The 19364-nt window shown below is 37.0% G+C and overlaps 1 protein-coding gene across 1 annotated transcript; it reads right to left on the bottom strand.

The window, feature by feature from the left end:
* Positions 1-788: 788 nt before the first annotated feature.
* Positions 789-13180, bottom strand: RAP1B (RAP1B, member of RAS oncogene family). Its single transcript, XM_010138703.1, has 7 exons — positions 13093-13180; positions 11648-11716; positions 8822-8878; positions 7404-7544; positions 5293-5436; positions 3433-3548; positions 789-2013 (listed from the first exon to the last, which is right to left on the bottom strand). The coding sequence occupies exons 1-6, from the start codon at positions 13147-13149 to the stop codon at positions 3462-3464; spliced, it is 555 nt and encodes a 184-aa protein (XP_010137005.1). The 5' UTR covers positions 13150-13180; the 3' UTR covers positions 789-2013; positions 3433-3461.
* Between the last annotated feature and the right edge of the window lie 6184 nt (positions 13181-19364).

Raw genomic sequence — 19364 nt, 5'->3', positions numbered from 1 at the left:
TTACCTCCATTCAGCAATGGTGATGAGTGATGAAATTACCAGCAGGAAGGATCAGCTGTGCCCTTTAATACACTTTGGGCAACATCAACTATCTCAAAGCTTACCAGCATTAGCTAACCTAATCTGATTGAACTTGCAGGAATGGATTAGAACAAGCTCTGATAATTCTGTGCCAGAGAACTAGGAGGTACCAAGTATTTGGGTGTGACATTAATTTTCGGCAGCACAGCCAAGATCAGGAAATCTTCCACAGTCTACGCATTCCACTCCACAGTCCAACATTGTTAACATATATTTAAAATCTGCAAAACTCTACACTTGATGCTGCAAGAATGGTCTTCTGTAGATTTCCTTGAAACCAAGCAAATAATGATATCTTCTCCCAAAAGACTTTTTTTTTTAGCTACACTAAGTCAATTTTCACAATTAATTCTTCCTGAAAAGAAAAAAAAATATCAGGCAACATATTTTCAAGTTCCCAAAATAGCCACTGGTAGTCTGACCTTTGAAGACATATTTTTCTGTTAAGACAATCCCTTACAGAAGAACTTGGAATATTCCAAGTCCAAAACTGTAAGTGGAATTTAATTCAGTCAGAAATCCATCCACTCTTGCACATTACCAGAAGAAATACCTACGGCATGTATTGGTCAGAAGACAAAGTCATAATGGTTCCTTTTTGTCCGAAGACATATAAACCTGCATCGTGCAAGAGTTTTAAAGTCAGTATTTACTAGCACTACCAAAACACAAAACATTCAAGTAGTATATAACTGTAATGCAAGCCCTTGCATGGCAATCCAAATTTATTGAACTACTGATGCTAAGTCATACAAAATTGCACCACTTTAATTAAGGCTTTTAGTTTACATTTGGCCACCTCAAAGCAGTTGTAACATTAGGTTGGTCAATTTAAATACTGTGGCTCCCTGTTGGATATACACACAATCTTTACACCCAAACGTTAATGCATACAAAGCAACAAGGCATTGTTAAATAAATCAGCAAAAGTTAATTACTGCAACTTAGGCCCTGTGACCAATTACACATGATTAAAAATTACTTCCCACATTCACATCCACAGTACTCTTCCACCATTTAACATCTCAACCAAAACGTTACACATGTAAAACAATCACTAACAGGCAAAAGTACTAAACCTGTATATTTGGTATTGCAAATACACTTATGCATGAGCAAGCAAGGGAATTCACAGTGAGAATCTACAGCTGCAGAAGCCCGAAAATGATTTACAAAAAATTGTTAAATCATTAAAAAATTGTTTTAAAATATACACTTCTTGTTGTAGACCCCCACTGTACACACAACTATAAACATTGTTCCCTATGTAAACAAGGAAAAGGAAACATACAATAAAAGGTTGAAAAGTCTGGACATTTCCTTCCCAACAGATATTAAAGGCCATGTCTTTAGTCAGACGTTATACTGAAAGGACTCTTAAAGACTAGATCACTGTCTCCACAGGTTTTTCCTAAAATTAAAAAACTATATAGCTGTTGTGTTAATCAAAGCGCTTTTGTACAATACAATGATGATGATCCTGTATTTCTTTAAAAAAGTTACAATAAGCTACAAATACCGATGAAGCAAAGTTATCTGGAGTAGTCTATATAGGAGCTCTTTGGACTTTCTTTTATTATGCTAAAATAGTGGTGCTTTTAGGATTTACATTATTGTACTCTCCAATAGAAAGTGGGGATTGTTGAAGTATACAGTACACAGTTTTCATACATGTACAACATTGGTGGATGAACAATGTCTCTTATCAGTAATACTGGATGTAGGCTCTGGTTTTACCAGTTGCATACACTTAGAATATTTATAAGTAAAAATCTCTCATGACACTGGAAAGTGATCAGAATGTGCAAACTGATGTAGTAGCTTTCATCCATTTCTTAAAGGGTACCACCACAGGAAAGTCCATTAAGATGTTGTTAGGTTTAATAAAGTTGGAATGCTGGCACTGTTGAATTGGGCAACAGTTCTTCAGACCTGTAACAACAAAACAAGAGATTAGTATTAACAACACCTATTTGTCATTGCTCTTTAGTTAAAAACACTGAAGCAGGAACTAGCAAAGTTCCTGGTAAACAGACTTTGAAAATAAACTTAGCCTCTACTACTACAACTGAGACAGTACTAGACTATCTCAGTTAGTAAAACTGAACTGGGATACATATGGTAATAGAAGCTGAACTGTGGAAATAGTATTTGATGGGTAGGACTAGTTTTGCTTACAGTATGACAGCTTCAGTGACTTTAAAAATAAAAACACATTTGGGGTATCAAAGCTCCTGAATCAAAAGCCCCATTAAGGAAATGCAGCCATTTGTGCCATCCTCAGCTAATGCTTTTGGAACCCTCATAGTTTTACTTTGAACTGATTCAAGTTGTTCAAATTAAGTAAGTTTTAATATTGACACTGAAAAGTGCTAAACATAGCACCGAGCATTAACAAAAGCCAGCAATTTATGACAGCGAACTGTCCTGCCAGGATTCTCCAGTATATCAAACAGGTCTATCAGATGACAAAATAATGGATCATAGCACTGAAGCAACTGAACCACCATATGCCCAATGAAATTAAAGGAAATCGAGATGAACAGGCAACTTGCATATGTCAGGTCAATCAAGAAGGGCCTCTGCCCATACTAAGGCTTGGAGATGGAGAGAGGGAAACAACCTGCCCAGGAACAAGTTGCAGAAGAAAATTCATGACTGCTGGCTAACTTCCGAAAAGGCTTGCTTAAAGAGCAGGCTGGAGCTTGCTTAAGCCTTCAGCAGCATTCTTAAAGCATGGATTTAGTCATGTAGAACATTAGCCAACTGCCAACAAGTATGAAATTGATCGAGTAACCAATAGCTCCAGGTCAAATATTCAGGTGTTACAATGATCACTTCACCACTCTCTTTCAACAGTACTAATTTCAATGCAGCCTATAAAATATCTATATTGTCCAAAGAAAGCAAGCGGAATTCCTATGACATCATACAAATATATGAAGGAGTTCAAAGCAGGAAGTCACATTTTATCATGCAAACTGCAATATTTTACAGTGTGCATTGCTGATAAATGAACTCATGCAGTATATTCTATCAGCCTTTAAAAGAAAATCTTGTTTCCAAAAGCTGAAGTTTTGAAGTATCAGAACAAACACTGTTAATCTGAGCCCTACCAACACCTTAAAGCTTGGGGAAAAACACCCCTGATACTAGGGTTGAACAGTTAATCTTGCACGTATTTGCAGTTCTGACTTTAGAATGGCAAAATGAAGACCATAACAATTTCTGTGATAACGTACATCTAGAGTTTTCAGTGCTGTTCTGCATCAACAGCTACCACAGTTGTTTAGAGCTTTCTGTAGTTTATTTTTAATAGTCATAACACACAGAAAATTTTAAAATGTTTACCTGGCTCAGAGCTACAGTACAGCTATGCATTAAAGTAGCTGACATGATGACTTTTTGCGTGCTTTTCCAGGCACTGGAGTTTTTCTGTTAATTTGTCGCACAAGGTCGTAAAAGATCTGAGAATATAAAAATCAGTTAGTTATTGGAATTAAGAGGCTTCTCTCATAACATAAAGCCTTGACTCTTCAAACATAACACACTCACATACTCAAGAACCCAAATAAATATTTAGCGATCAAAGCCAGAAAGTTAAACTGTATACTTAATTAATACCCCTTTTCCACCCCCCCGTTTAAGATAATTATTTGACAAGGGTTTTCCACTTTCAATGATGCTAACTAGAAAGGCATCTGTAATTGCCTGTAATTTAACCTCCAGATCAAATTTGTCTGAACATGCACGATATATGCCACAATGATAAACTACTATATGCTATTACTTGATATTTTAACACTGAGGTCAAGAAACAGGCTACAGCTTTCTAACTCAAATCACTCTTAAGGATAGTCTTTTAAAGAAAATTCTAGTAATTTTTGACTATACATTTCATGGTAACTCAAGTACACTGTATATTCAGTAATAGTCTCTTGTATTTGAATGAGATCATGCTTTTCCAGATACTTTAAAAAACCTAAAGTCTAGAGAATTAATTCAGCAGCCTCTCTAGGACTACAACATGACATAAGCGTAACATTTCCTAGAAAAGTAACTCATGTATGAGAGTGTCTCTCACACTTTGAGCCTTCTAGAATTCTAATTAGAACATGATTTTTTTTTTGAAAGGCTAATTTAAGACAAGTCTACATTCCACAATTAAAGAGCATCTGTTTCGTTCATAACTGACATTGCTCCAATTGCTTCTGCATCTCCTAAATCCTCACACTAAAGCCATCCTAACAGTTTCCTAAGCACTGTCTGCAAAGCTTCAAATGTTCCAACAAGGGAAGTTTTAGTATTTGATGGAAGTAAGTACCGGATAATTAAACACAGAACTTTTATATAGTTATGCCCATTAATTTAAGAAAAACTGAAGTTTCCAGAAATTCCCAACTAATTAAACACACATCGTTTATTTTTAAAATCAGCTGTGCTTAAACCCACAATACTCTTCTGATTTAACTTAAGTCTTGCTCAGAGGCCCTTTCAACTTGAATGATGCTGCCAATGTTTTCCAGAAGACACAATGAACTGCAGGGTTTATAATAAAACACAAGCTGTTCCAGAAGTGTAAATACTAACACAGTTTCTTTTTCTAAAAATTTTTGTATCCCTTTCTTTATGCTGGCACCCCGACTGGCTAAAAAGGCAGGGACCACAGCAAGTCCTAAAAATTCATGTGTTTGATCAAGTCATCTAGCACCTGCTAAGTAGCTAGATAGCACAGAAGCTTTTGCCACCCTTTTTCTTTACAGAGCTGCTGATTTTGACAAAACCCTTAATGGTTTTTGTTCCTACCATCTCAAAGAATTTAATATCAAATAGTTTAAGGACTTAACTGTCTTTAAAGTCTTTTAAAAAAAGTAGTCTAGCAGCACGTTCTCAGTTGGTACACACTGTACCAACTAGGAAATATAACATGACAAAAGTATTTATCCCACAGTCAAGTGAATATAATTTGAAAACTAATTACATTAACATGAATATAATTTGAAAGAGTCCCAAGTCAAAGCTATATCTCTCAATACAAAATATCTCACCAAATCTCAGAATAGTAGGGTTCAGTTTTGTCCATTATGATGACTGTTCATAATTTTTTTTTAAAGTTTTTCCTTGACAAACAGTAGATGCTTGGTTACCAGAACACCGTGTCCCATTCTTCTCTTCCTGCCAACCCTCCCCCACATATGTAATGGGCCTTACCTCATTAACATTTATCTTTGATTTTGCAGAAGACTCTAAAAACGCACAGTTATTCCATTGCCTTGCTAGGTTCTGACCTTGTTCCTTTCCCACAACTCTTTCATCTTCCAAGTCACACTTATTGCCAACCAGAATCATAGGCACCTAAAAAATTTAATACCAGCAAAGAAATCATTAGAAGTTTGAGAAAACAGAATGTAAATGCACACCCGAATCCTTAGAGGAACCCAACTTCCAGAATAATCAAGCTCTGGTATAACTGAAAGTTTTACAGTTGTGCAATACTTTTTTCATCTCCATCTTCCATCTGCAGCAGACTGCATTTTTTGCCTGCTATTTGGCAGGGAGGTGGAGGTAATGGTTTGAAGATTCAGTACACTACCAACTGAGCACATTTTGCATCTTCTAAATGACCTAATGAGTTTTCATTTTTAGATGTATAAGCTATAAAGAAGTCTACTGAAGAATATGCTACAAGATTCTTACATGTACAGAAATCCTAGAAAAAGTGACCTGTATTGAGTAACATGATGAAAGACACTAAAGCTCCTTCCACCATTTCTCTACTACCAGCATACCTGCACTCATTTCAAGCACAGTTTGCTCACACAGTTCTTAGTAAGCACACACACACAAAGGAAAGAAACAAGCTACTTTATCAAAATTACTAACTACAAAAAAAAGCTGAATTGAACCTTTGTGGCAAGAAAAGACAATCACACAAAGTTGTCATCCACCTCCCTCCCTTTTACTAATTTAAGGAAATAGGTAAGTTTCTCCCAAATTCAAGTGTTGAAAAAAGTTTACAATATTTTGACCATTTAATTTCACCCGACTAAGAAAGCAAATCCTAAGCTCTGGCACAGGAAATGCTTTATGTAAATTTTAGTGAGAACTGAAGTTGCAACTTGAGGCTCGTTATCTTTCTCCTAGTACTCTGGAATGCCTTTCAAGACTGAGGCGAATGTTCTAAAGAGAAATACAATGCCAAGAAAATACTACCAAAATACTACCAAAGAAAGCTTATGCTAGTTAGCATAAATATACCATGTAAACTAAGGTTTCAAATGTAGTCACATTTATCTTGATTTTAGTGTACAAAATTAATGTGATGCCAAACAAGGCTATAATTTGGTAGGTTCTGGATGGGAAAGGTCCATTCAACTTTAACACTCTTTTGAGAAACATTTGTCATAATGGGTAATAGATCACTTCTATAAGAAATTTGCTGAACATAAGCAAGACCTGCAAATGCTTGAGGTTAGGAAAACGCAAGGTGGTTTGTATTACAAAAGTCACAATGAAATTCTCTGAAACTGAAACATTTAATACATTCTGTGACTGTTGACAGCAAAAGCCTACATGGATACATGCAGTGAGGAAGGCAAAGTTTCCATGAGAACAATTTAAATTAGATGAGCATCACTTAAAAACTGTTCATTGCTTACTCTTTTTTTCCCCAAGAAGGAAGTTTTTCCTGCTGGATGGCTACAACCTACAAGGTGTTTCTGTTAAAAAACATGCTAACTTGCTGTTTCACATTTTAAATAACTTCCTTTTCTTAAGGGACCAAGTATCCACTTCCTACAATTGTAGTAAGTTTTTAAAACTCAATTATAAACTGGCATGTTTTAGCCTCACTTTATAGCTTTAATAATGCTAAGAGGTGCTATTGAATTTGTGTGGAAATAATGTGACCAAATTTACTTGCAAGTGCACACACAAAATATAAAAGCTACATAACATGGAAGTTTAAAGCTTACAGTACTGTCTTCTGTAAGAACTCCAAATTTTGTTTTTAAAATACCACATACAGTAGGCATATTGAAGAGAAAAATTAAATTGAAGGGTTTTTAAACCTTCAGTGATAGTAACTGAAGAATAGAGTTGCTTTAGAAATGTTTTCTGCAGTACTAGTGAATAAGGTTATACACGGTTTCAAAGAGTATTTTTAAGAAGAGATTAAAAAGAAAAATCTCTATATACACAAGACAAATTACAATTTCTCCAGTTTGTCTCTTAATTTAAAGCTTATCTGATCACCTATACATTAAAACATCTGTAATGAAAACTCTCTATATAAAGTATAAAGCATTTTTAGTGATGCTTACATCATCAGTGTCTTTGACTCGAAGAATCTGTTCTCTTAAATCCTGTAAATCATTAAATGTGGACTGTGCTGTGATGGAATACACTAATGCAAAACCTTGTCCATTTTTCATGTATAGGTCTCTCATTGCTGTAAACTGTTCCTGTAATTAAAAAATAGATACAGATGTCACATTCAGTTTGCCCTTTGCTTCCACAAACTGCTATACAGTTCAGGTCACAAAAAACATGTCTTTGTGCCCCCTCCCCCCTTTAAACTGACCAATATTTTACTGTGTGACTATAAGCATTATAGCTAGAATGGCTAAGCAACAAAACATCTAGATATTGCCCATGGGCTATACCCTGGGAAAGGGTCACAGAAACCAGGGTAATTTCATAAGAGAGAACAGATACAGTAGAAGGTAAAGTATAATGTGTAGATTACACTCCTCCCAGATTTCTCCTTACATACCAATTTTTTCCCATCTCCTGACTGTTCTTCAGAACACATCGTGAAGTAAATGCACCCCTTTCAGCCTCCACTTTGTAGTCCAGGCACTTTCCTATGCTAAATTCTCCTTTAATTTTCAAGGAGATTGACTACAGGACTTATGACTTCACTGACATCTGCAATACTGTACATGAAGACTCACTGCAGCATTAGGACTTGTCCCCATTTGAAAACTATTTCAGTATGACTGAAACAGTATTTGTCTTTCCCACATTGGTAACTTGACTGTCTTGTGCCTGATCAATCACTCACCAAATCCCTCGCTCCATATGCCAGATAAAAAGCACAATTTATTTTGAGAGAACAGCCACTCCATCTTTCTATAGTTTTACATGGCCTTACTCGATAATATGGAATTTAAATAATTATCGGATCTGATAACTATTACAGTTCAGAGAACACATGTTACACTTAAGGGTCTTGAGCTTATACTCACTGGAATCAATGAAGAAAATTACTGGTTTCAGTAATTTTGGAACAAGACAGAGAAAAACCTGAGCAAAGGCTCAGCATAAACCCTGTGCTCTGAGTTCCCGTAAGCTGAGTGAAGCAATACTATTTTTATCCCAATGTCAGAGGACATCTCACACACAAAAGAAAAAAAGAGAGGAAAAGAAAGCACGTATTCTCTAAAGTAACACAAATCAAACCTGAGTAACCATTGGGCCTAAATTTTCCTCTGGGCAATATAAACTTAAACCAGCAGCATAATTTCTTTTAAAATGTTCAGTCTCATGTTTCCCCTGTTACAGAACATGAGCTCACAGGAAAATTGCAATTAATTTTTTGCTGCAATACTCAAGTATTATTTAAAGACTAGAATGTTAAAGAACATCCTGAATGAGAAAGGAAACACAACACCATTTACATCCCTACAGTTTTTGATGATTTTAACACTGTACATCACTCTTTAGGAAAGTTACATACCGTTCCTGCAGTATCTAAGATTTCAAGCATACACTGTTGTGCATCTACTTCTACTTGCTGTCAAGAGAGAAAGATATGGTTAGAATTTTTCCTCTTGCAACTCTCCTCTCCAAAGACACCAGGAATTGTGTGATTTTTTTATAAGCAAATTCATAATGCATAAAGCAACATAGTGGCTTAAGAAGTTTATATGGATACACCCTTTGAAAACAGCAGGAAGAAGCCTTTCAAAGAGCCCTAGTGACATTTTCAAAAGCAGCATCAGCATCCAAGTGCCACTTTGCAAAGTGATTAGGGATTTTTGATTATTAAAAAGGAGGCTGCAGAATTTGTAATGATGGTTATCATCAACTAGCACAACTAATTCATACTTGTTTCATGGATCATTCACAGATGGAGAGAAAAGTACAGGTAAAAGCTAGAAAAGTTGAACTGGCATTCTAATGCTCATTTAATAGTAATTTAGAACCACAAGAGAATAAACAGTACACAGCAAACAATAAATCAAGCAAACCACTAAGAGTGGTGTCCCAAAAACAAGCCTTTAGTGACACAAATTACTCAACTGATCCAGATTAGAAAAATTTGCAAAAAGAAGGTTTAAAAGGCCAGATCTGTCTCTGTATCTATTTCAGAATTCTTCTATCCAGTTGCTACCTCAAAAAAAAAAAAAAAAGCACTGCAAAGGCAGAAAAGGACATGGAAATGCCCTCAAGCTGTTTCATGCAGGCTACCCACTTTTTTTTTTTTCCCCCTTTCAAGCTATTGGTACACTCCCCTTATTTCCACTTATATCTAAAATTTCTGGTTGGCAGATCAGCATTCAAAGTTGTGCCCCTATTCTTAATACATGAATTATCACTAGTTTAGCTGAGCTCTTCTTTGTAACTAGATTTGAGGTTGGTGGGCAGGGAAGAGGAGTATTTCCACTCCTCTCACACCTCCCCCAGGTCCCCTAGGGATTCCTTCAATAGCCACTATTTTAGCATGTACTGCTGACAAAGTTATTCAGCCAATTAAGCAGCATCTATTCTCTTTATGAAGAAATACTTGGAGTATAAACCTAGGCATCAGGTTTTCAAGACTTCAATTATTTAGTCCCAGACAAACTTAAAATGTTTCAAGCCACATCCTCTCAACTTCAAATATTATAAAGTCAGATTTAACATTAATAGTACAGATTTGTAACTGCCAAACCAATATGTATTAAAGTCACCCAAGTCAAGAAGCAACTCAGAATTGTAACTAACAGTGGTGCGAAGAAAACAACTGCATAAAGTGTTGCCCAAACTCAAGCAAGATTTCAAAACTCTGGCTAATTTCAAAAGAAGACTATACAGAGATACTCCTTGTCATTTCAGGACCAAACCCAAAAGGAACATTATAAGATCTTTGCTAAAAACAACCCCAAAACAAAACAAAAAAAACCCCAAACACAAAAGGGCAAAATTTCTTAAGATGCCTTTACTTTTTCAGGCTTCATGGAAACAGTCTGTGGAAAAATTTACCCAGCAAACATCATTAATCTAGTATGACCTGAAGAACGTAAATATATAACAAAGGAAACATTTCACTTTAGTACAGTTTGTGAATATTTCTGGAGTAATTTATTGGGCCTGCACCAGCAAAGGCCTGCACCAAACATTGGGATAGGGTCCAAAATTCCTGTTCCTCTAATACAGAAAAAGTGGTCATACAGAATTTGCTGTTGCTGTTGTCTCTTATTAAAAAGAGTTCTACTTTGGCTGAAAGCCCACATCCTTTAGACAGAATAGGATTTTTCCATACAGATTCTGTGAGGTCAAAGAAAACAAGTGTGAAATTGTAGTTTTGCTTTAATTCCTTTTCTGTTCAGAAGATATTCTGTTGCAGCCTGTAGTCACCAGCTGTTAATGCAGCCTCTTTATTCCAATATAAATGTAGTCCAGTGCTGAAAGAGAAGGTCCTGTAGTTTTTGCCCATTCCCATCTAGGGTTTGTCTTGCCTCCCTTGTACAGGCACTGGTATTTTCGTGGCTACGTGGTCAGCTACCTAAGAGTATCAATGCATCTGAAAAGTAATTCAGCTAAAAAACAAAAGAAAGATTAAGAAATGGACACAGCTGAAAACTAATCTGCTTCACCAAATGGTTAACTCTTTTGGTAGCGATCCAGATGTAAACTCTCTTAGCCTGGAATATTAATTATGGTCTCAGCTGAAACTGAAGAGTGAGCAATATGGAGATTCAAGATGATGCAAGCAGAGTCAGACCTTTCAACCTGTCATGGCGAAGATGGGAAGAGAGAAACTAACAGGCCACTATGTATGTTAATTTATGATAGGTTGGTGTTAACTTATTAATAAAACAACCACCCATCTAATGGAAGCATATCAAGCTATCAGTTAAATTGTTAGAAATACAGCATGATGCCTTCAGTGTTCTAAAGGTGAGCATGAAGTTGTTTTTAGCAGGTTTCCCTATTAGCAGAGAAGCTTAGAACCTCCAACATACAAGTGCAAATCCACCTGCAGATACTAATACACACCAAACTAATAGAATTATAAAAAGGTAATCGTTGATTTTTAAAGTAAAATGTTCCCAATTCTGACAATGAAATTACCATTTTTTTACTGACTAGCTAGTAAGGTATTATGCTCAAATGTTAAAGAGCTAGTCTTCAATTATTCGTTTTAGACTTTAAAAGCACGTTTATATTTCCAACTTGAGTTACATTGTATTATGGGGCATTACCAGGTATACCCTTTTTCCAGCAGTGACTCAAGTATCTGACAATATGTACTGCAATTTTAAGTTTCTGTAACAACAGAGAGGTCTTTCGCACATACCTTTCTGTAGGAGTCTTCTATCGTAGGATCGTATTTTTCAACAAATATTCCTTGAACAAACTGTACAGTCTGCAACACAAAAATTCTTATAAGATTTTTTTATATAGTGACATTTTGTAAACACTGTACACAAATTACTGTTTTAGGTGTATCCTATTATTCATTACATTTCTGAGGGCAAATTAAGTGATTGACACAACAATAGATAAGAAACAAGAAGGTAGATGTATATGCCTGCTTAACTAAGTACTGTTAGATGAAGCAACACTACACCTTCCTTTATCACTTGGAGCTCAAGAATTAAAGCACACATTGATTTACAGTTTGGTTAGCACTTCGAATCATGGAGTTTTTAGTTGAACAGGAGACTACATAGCTGCATAGGTTTTACATTTGCATTTAGAACTACTGCACCTTCTGCTACTTATCTGCCAGCACAGAAATTAGTCAAAAAATGACTGCCAGCATTCACTAGTTGTAACTAGACTCAGCAGAATATTCCTGGGTACCTAGCACGTAGGATGTTTTTAGCACAAGTCAAATGGAACTTTAAGACTCAATGGCCAAGTCAATGGAGACAGGTTCAAATCTGAAAATGCCGCAGTAAGTCCTGACTCAGAGGTCAAGGAAAAAGTTCTTTCACAATCTAACAGTAAGTTCTCCTTTAGGAACTGCTTTGTAAGAGAATAGTTCTTACCTGATAAGAGCTGACCTCTAGATCTTACTTTATGCTAAGGTGCACAATTAAAATGAAAGATGTAAAGTTCTTAGATAGGCTGAGAATATCATATTCTGTTAACTTTTCCAGTACTAGTCCCCGTCAGACTCAACTTTTTTGTAACTGTTTAACTAAAAGCATGAGCTCTTTGGTTTATAACCATCTATCTGGTGCAGCTATACACCTACTTGCAGAAGAATATGTATAAAACACGTTAAAACTTCTTACAATCATGCAAATATATTTGTATTTGCATTGAAAAAAAAATTAGTGCCCTAGAGACCACTATGAAACATTAAGCAAACGGCACCCCCAAGACCTTTCTAGAGACAGGAGTTAGAAAGACCAGATCGAGGTAAGCCAGTTCACTGTACAAGTTTCATGAAGCAGCTTGATTTCACACAGATCTACAGCTGGGTTACCCAGTGAAGCCAGAGACCTTCGTTCTGCTGTGGCTATGCACTTCACTGTGGAAGAAAGGTCTGACCAAGCACCATCAACCAATCCTTTACAAAACCAGTAGCATGTGGGAGCACGCTAATGGATGCGGACACATGCAGTGAAGGATGCACCTATTCTAGCCAGGAACCCTCAGCAGTCATTACTTACGTTTATGTTTGTACACACCTACATAAGAGAAGTATGGGTTATTAGAGAGCTGATTAGAGACAGAAAAGACAGAAGAAGCCTAAGAAAATGTACTTGAACTGCCTCACAGAGTACTTACCAGAGCAGACTTTCCAACACCTCCAGAACCGAGAACCACTAGCTTGTATTCACGCATGATGCAAGAGATAAATCACCCCCAATACCTAAAAACACATAATAAATTATTTGCTGTTTTGATCAGCAGAACAAGTATTTAGCATTACTACAGCCACTGTAAGGCTGCATATATAACAAGACATTAAGAGTTAAATATTGATATCAGCTGATAAATCCAGGAGATTTACAATTGTAACCAGGCATAACCTAAGCAGGATGTCACTTTAATTATTACTCAATAGGGAAACTATGGATGTTCATTCAAGGCACAGTAACTGCTGAATGATGCTACTTTTTTTTCCATTTGGCACAAATGAAGTACCTCCAAGGCGTTCTTGTTACCAGGATTTAAACACTTAACAAAAGAACCATTATTCATGTGTTATCTAGCCTATTTCATAGTCAAGACGGTACAGACTTGGAAGGATTTTAAAATGGGAGTTTTTATATCTCATGAAACAGTAATTTAGAAAAAAGCTAAGAATGGGTTAAGACTCTGTAATAAAGACCTGTAATAATCATGATCTTGCCAAAATATCATAGGTGTTCAAAGAAAGTGCAAGTATATGGAAGAACTGCTCACATCCATGTGCACGCATCACTTCCTCAGAGAACTCTGGATGGATTCATCTCCTTTATTTAGGGCAAGGAAGAACAAGGCATAGAAATTAATCTATTCCAGTTGAAAGGCCGATTACTCGTATTACAACATATCATCCAGGGAGGTGCATTCGTCTTATACATTTTCCAGAAGTCTACAAAATCTCTTCTAGCCATGCAAACAAGTCCATAGTACCTCTCAGCTATAGCCACAGCAAGCATTAAGGTATGTCACAGGTTCCTCAAAATCTTTCACTCACAAGAAGCTGCTTGCACTATGTATTCTGCAACAACAGACCAAAACCACTATTCCCAAGAGCCATGTAGATGCCTAAAGAGTTTTACAGACACTACATTCACATTGAGACATTTTATTGGGTAAGCAGCTCTAATGTTTGTTACCTATGCCACCTACACAGTAAATCTAAAAACCTCTCAAATTTCACAGCTACTACATCCTCTCCTCATCCATCCTCAAACTCATTTCATATCACAGAAGTTTTTTGTAATTTCATATATATATACATACACATGTAAATTATTTTGTTCATATGAGCTAACATGCACAAAATGTCTCCAGTCTCCTCTGAAGAACTAAAAGCATCAGCATGCTGACAAAAAAAGAAAAACACACAACAGAAAGCAGCAAATCTTTACTGGTATTGTCATTTACTTGCAATAACATCTAAGGTTTGTATCTAGTGATCCAAAGTTTTTATGCAGAAAGTACAACCATGACACCACAATCCAGTTCACTAACAAGCGTTTGATAGAAGGTATTAAAAAAGTTAACTAAGCCCATGTGGCCATTTTTGAACTATCAGCTCTTATTGCAGTTACAATAAATGCTGCAAAACACGAGATATATTTCCTCTACCTCACTGCTGTTCTCCCATAAAGAAATATTGAATAAACCCTACTACAGTAAGGCTAACTGTTCCTATTGATAAGAAACAATTATCCAAGGAGATAGCATTCATTATCTCATTCTGAAACACTTAAATGCTAAACAAAGAATCAGAGACACTCATATAAGGAAGCCAAACTCTTTCCAGCAAAAAAACATTTCTCAAAGTACAGCAGGTTCCCAGAAGTCAGGGTTTTTTGCTAGATATCCAACTGCAGTTATAATGAGTAAGTTTCATGAATAACTGGAGGCAACTAAAATACCTTTTCGAGACCATTCTTCTACAAGCTAGATCTGTTCCTCTGTTTCACACTAGTTAAGAGTGGCTGCCTAAAGGAAACTGCCAGATCTGCTTGCTCATCTTTGTTGAAAACACCCAGCAAAAACAAAACAAGGCCACAGATTTTGGAATAGATCTTTGGGTCATACTACTCAATAAAACACACCTCTTACAGTCTTGCTAGCAACTGAGCTAACAGGACTGCTACTGCTGCCCAGGGAGGAAGGTCTTAGCTCCCCTCCTGCAGGGGTTCTAGCACTTACCAGACCAAGTTACCTGTTTCCACCCCTCTCCACCCCCACAGGAAGATGAAAGCCTCCCCAACTGACAAATAACTGGAAAGTTGGAGGAGAGGAAGAGTGCAGAGAATTCAATACAGGTGCTTATACAAGGTAATCAGCAGAAGTAAGGTAAGAAAGACCCTTCTCATCAGCAGTAATCTCACGGCATTTCTGGAGTCACACCATCTGTTAGGTGTTCAGCACAAAATGCTGAAATAATTTCCACAGAAATGAGAGCACCTCCATGTTAGTGTCCAGCTTTGCCATCACTGATTAAGTCCACACTGTCAGAAGACTAAGAAATCAAGAGGCCAGGTCCTATTTAATTTTCTTCTTGCAAAGACATGATGAGCCATCTTTCCCCTTATCTAAACCTTTACTTGCACCTTAAGCAAGCAAAGGGAACAAAAGGAAAAAGCTGTAAGGGAACAACTGACCTGACGTCCAGCAAAGCAGGTCTCTCCACAGGCTTCTGTTACCAAACAGAGTTTCTGTTGAAACTCTAAGTGATTTTAACACCTTTTCACTTCTGACTTTAAAAACCATGTCCTTCCCTACGTGGATTTTTTTTTTTTTCAAATGTGGACTACCAGAATGATTCACACCACAAACTTAATTGATTTGGCACCACTCTAAATGTTCGGTTAGATCCACAAACCTGTAAATTTTCTAGCCTTTCTACAAACAGTAGGAATGAAGGATTGTCTCTAACTGTGCTGAAATGCACCTTTCCAACTCATGACAAGTTAAGCCTGTAACTACATTACCTGTCATTCCTTTAAAACAAATATTCATTTATGCCTTTATTTTTGGAAAGGTGTCACCAGAATGACATAAACGTGGTGGGTGTAGGGGAAATCCCAGTGCAGTAATCTGAGTGAACTGCAGCAATTTCACTGTCTTTAAAAGAATTTAAACTGAATTTTTCAGTCTTCAGTCTGAAGTTAGCAACTACATATGGAGATGTCAATAATTAAGGCTGATGGTAATTTGGAAGTAAGAGAACTTAAGCAGCAGGTACCAAATATCTGTTTTACATAGTAAATTACATGAGTAATTTACAACTTTTCTTTTTTACTGAATTATGTATAATTCCTTAAGGAAAATTCCAAATCCTGAGAGAAGCAGTTAACAACTTGGTTTTAGTGAGAAACTAGCAATTCCATTTTGGTTCTCAAACAGGGATTCAGGAATTTAACACAAGTCAAAGCTTCTTTCAGCATCCAGATTGGGAAGTTCAGCCCTAAATATCCAATTGCTCTATTACACTCTGGAACCAATTTAACTACTTTAAGCGGTGGTACAGTTAAAGTATATATATGCACTATTATAGCTTAGTTAGTCAATCTTAATCTCTGAAGCATCTAAGCAAAAAGATTTTTTAAAGATCTTTGAACACTTAAAAGCCCGACTACAGTACACTCAAACATTTCTCCAACCTTCTCTCCAAACTCAAGCAACAAGCAATGCAAGTACTAACTTCCTCTTTCTCCACAACAACTTTGTCATTCACACAGTTAATTCTTAACTCACCAAAAGCACACAGTAATCCTTTATATATACACACATCTCTGCACAGTACAGAGGTAGCTTGGCATCTCTATGCTGGTCTATGTCAGGTAGTCCGCCCATGGCCTCTTGGAATGAAACACAATCCAATCTATTCTCAAAAATGCTTTAAGCAACCGAACTTGGTGCTTCTGCTGCGTGCTGTGATACAGATGTCCATCTCTTGTCTGCTCCCACTTGGATCTACCACCCCCCCCGCCATTGGCTTTGAGCAGCAGTCCTAATGTCACTTCACCTTCCTCTTACTCTTTTCTAACAGCAACAAAAAAACCCCAAGCAATTTCTAAGAGAATCTTCCTAACAAAACTTTCCTGGTTACATGTCTTTACCTCCTCAGCTAAGAAGCCACCAGCCCAGGAAACTAGGAACTGCTTTAGGACACTATGGTCTGCCACATTATTTGATGTAATAAAAGCCTATCACGCGCTTTTTGCAGCGAACAGGCATACTAGTCAGTGAAATGTGTCCCAGACTGATCCTGCCTGGACTGGACTTTCCAGTGATTCCCAACTAGCCTGACCTGACTCTGCACTAGTTCAAACCCATTTTTCCATATCACATGTTGTACAGACTGCTTGCATCCTAAACCTCAATCATGCTCTTTTCATCAGTCTGCACTAACCAGTCATTTCAATGATAAACCTTCAGTTCTAAAGCTATCAGAAAGCAACTGTATTAACTGCAAAGGAGGAAAAAGGATCAGTAGATCACAAGCTCAGTTACTCAAATAGAGAGATGGTTAGGTTTACATGTTTCCTCATCTACAACTCAGCATTCTAAAGCTACAGCTGTGACACAGCATGGCCAGCATTTCTAGAATAGGATAGGGTTAAGTCCAACAACAGTATCTGTCTGTACTCCTGTACTCTCAGGGCTGTAAAACAGATGTCCTCAAAGGGGCACAACAGAAATCAAAGAGACTATAGCTAACAGATAAGCAACCTCCTCCCTGCACCTATTTATCAGACGGTTGAGGAGAAGCATCCACCAAATCACCCAATAATTAGATACATGTTTAAACTTATTCCTACCATATAAACCAGGTAATTGGTTTGAACCCCTCTTCATTTAGGGGAAGCTATTTTAAAGAGAAATTTTGCTTTGAAGGCTGGCTACATTAGAGATGACAGACCTCCAAAGACAGCAATGCCAACTTTGTTTTTTCATTTTTCTGCTCCTCTGGCGTTAGACAGGAAAATACTGTCAACAATGGTCTCTATGCAGGTGCTAAAGAAGATAGGATAAAAAGTAAGGCCTTTTTTTCCTTGCAATTGGAGCAGGTACTGGCTTTGAACAGCTGACTCAAATATTTATAGGCACAGGTATCTGATATAGCTGTGAACTCTGGAGATGTCTAATGCAAGTTTTATCTAGAAAGAGAACAAGGGACACTACTCTTCTTCAAGAAATACCATTTTCACATAAACTGGATTCTAATGCTGTCTCAAGTATGCAATCTCTCCTAAGTACAGAGCTCACTTCCAGACTGCCTCCATTAGCTGTCACTTCAACTGCCTCGCTTACTTTCAGGAATGTAACAGTCCATGAAACTACCATGTCTGTGCAGCCTCTTTTGCTAGACTGTTCATATCACTTTTTCTAATTAATGCATGTATTAATGCATTAGTGTAGTGTATTAACGTAACTGTTTAATTCTACTTCTTCATGGCACTCTTCTTAAAAGTACCTGATAAACTAGAGGAGCAAGAGCTTTACATGCACATGGACACTTTTTCCAGTATAGATTTTCTTTGAAGGATGAGCAGATCTTTGAATAAACCCATTTGAATGGAAGGAAAAAAAGGTTAATGAGGACAAGTCACTGTAGATGAAGTATTTTAAAAGCTTCATATCTCTCAAGGATCGTGAACATGAAACTTGCTTTCTGCTTCAGCCCTTATCAGATAAGCCAGGAAAAAGTGCCTCCTGGACATTTTCTTGAACAATTCCTTGAAGCATGTCTCCAGAAAAAGCCAACCAAAGTGACAATGCTGAGAAAGCTGAGGAATAAGAAACCTTACTTCAGCAGTGAATGAAGAAACTGCACACTTACTGCTTGCAAACTTTCCTAAAAGGCAACCACACAATTCAGCAAAGTTCAAATACTATTGGTAATTGGGCTTGATAGTTATGAAAGTGGCTTTTTTGTTTCCTTTCAACTCTGAAATTTGAAGCTAAAGGTTTCCGATTCAACTTTGTTACCTGTCTGAGGAATGGGAAAGCTAATAATCCAATTTTTCCAAGTGATATTAAACCAAACGGCGCTGTAACTGGAGCTCAGCCCGAGGCCAAAGACATGAACTAAATACAGTCACTTCTTTTAAGATATCCCCAAGACTTGCTGATGTGAACTAGTTGTTCAGGCATGGTATTAAACAAATAGCCCCTCCCAGAAGCACCATTGTTTTCAGAAGCAATAATGATTATTCAGCACTGTACAGACACCACGATTCCTGTTCAGACTCTGACATTCCGGTTGTATTAAGAAATTGCAGTGCATTCACTAAAATTTTCATAATGCTTCTGCCCCAGCACATTTAACTCTCTGGAAGAGATGCTTTGTTAGAACCAGCTGTCCCGGTTTGGGCTAGACTTCC

This window comes from Buceros rhinoceros, unplaced genomic scaffold (genome assembly GCF_000710305.1).
Source record: "Buceros rhinoceros silvestris isolate BGI_N320 unplaced genomic scaffold, ASM71030v1 scaffold42216, whole genome shotgun sequence".
Taxonomy (NCBI): Eukaryota; Metazoa; Chordata; class Aves; order Bucerotiformes; family Bucerotidae; genus Buceros; species Buceros rhinoceros.
Note: the sequence above shows the minus strand (reverse complement) of the source record. Positions and strands in the feature narration are given on the sequence as shown.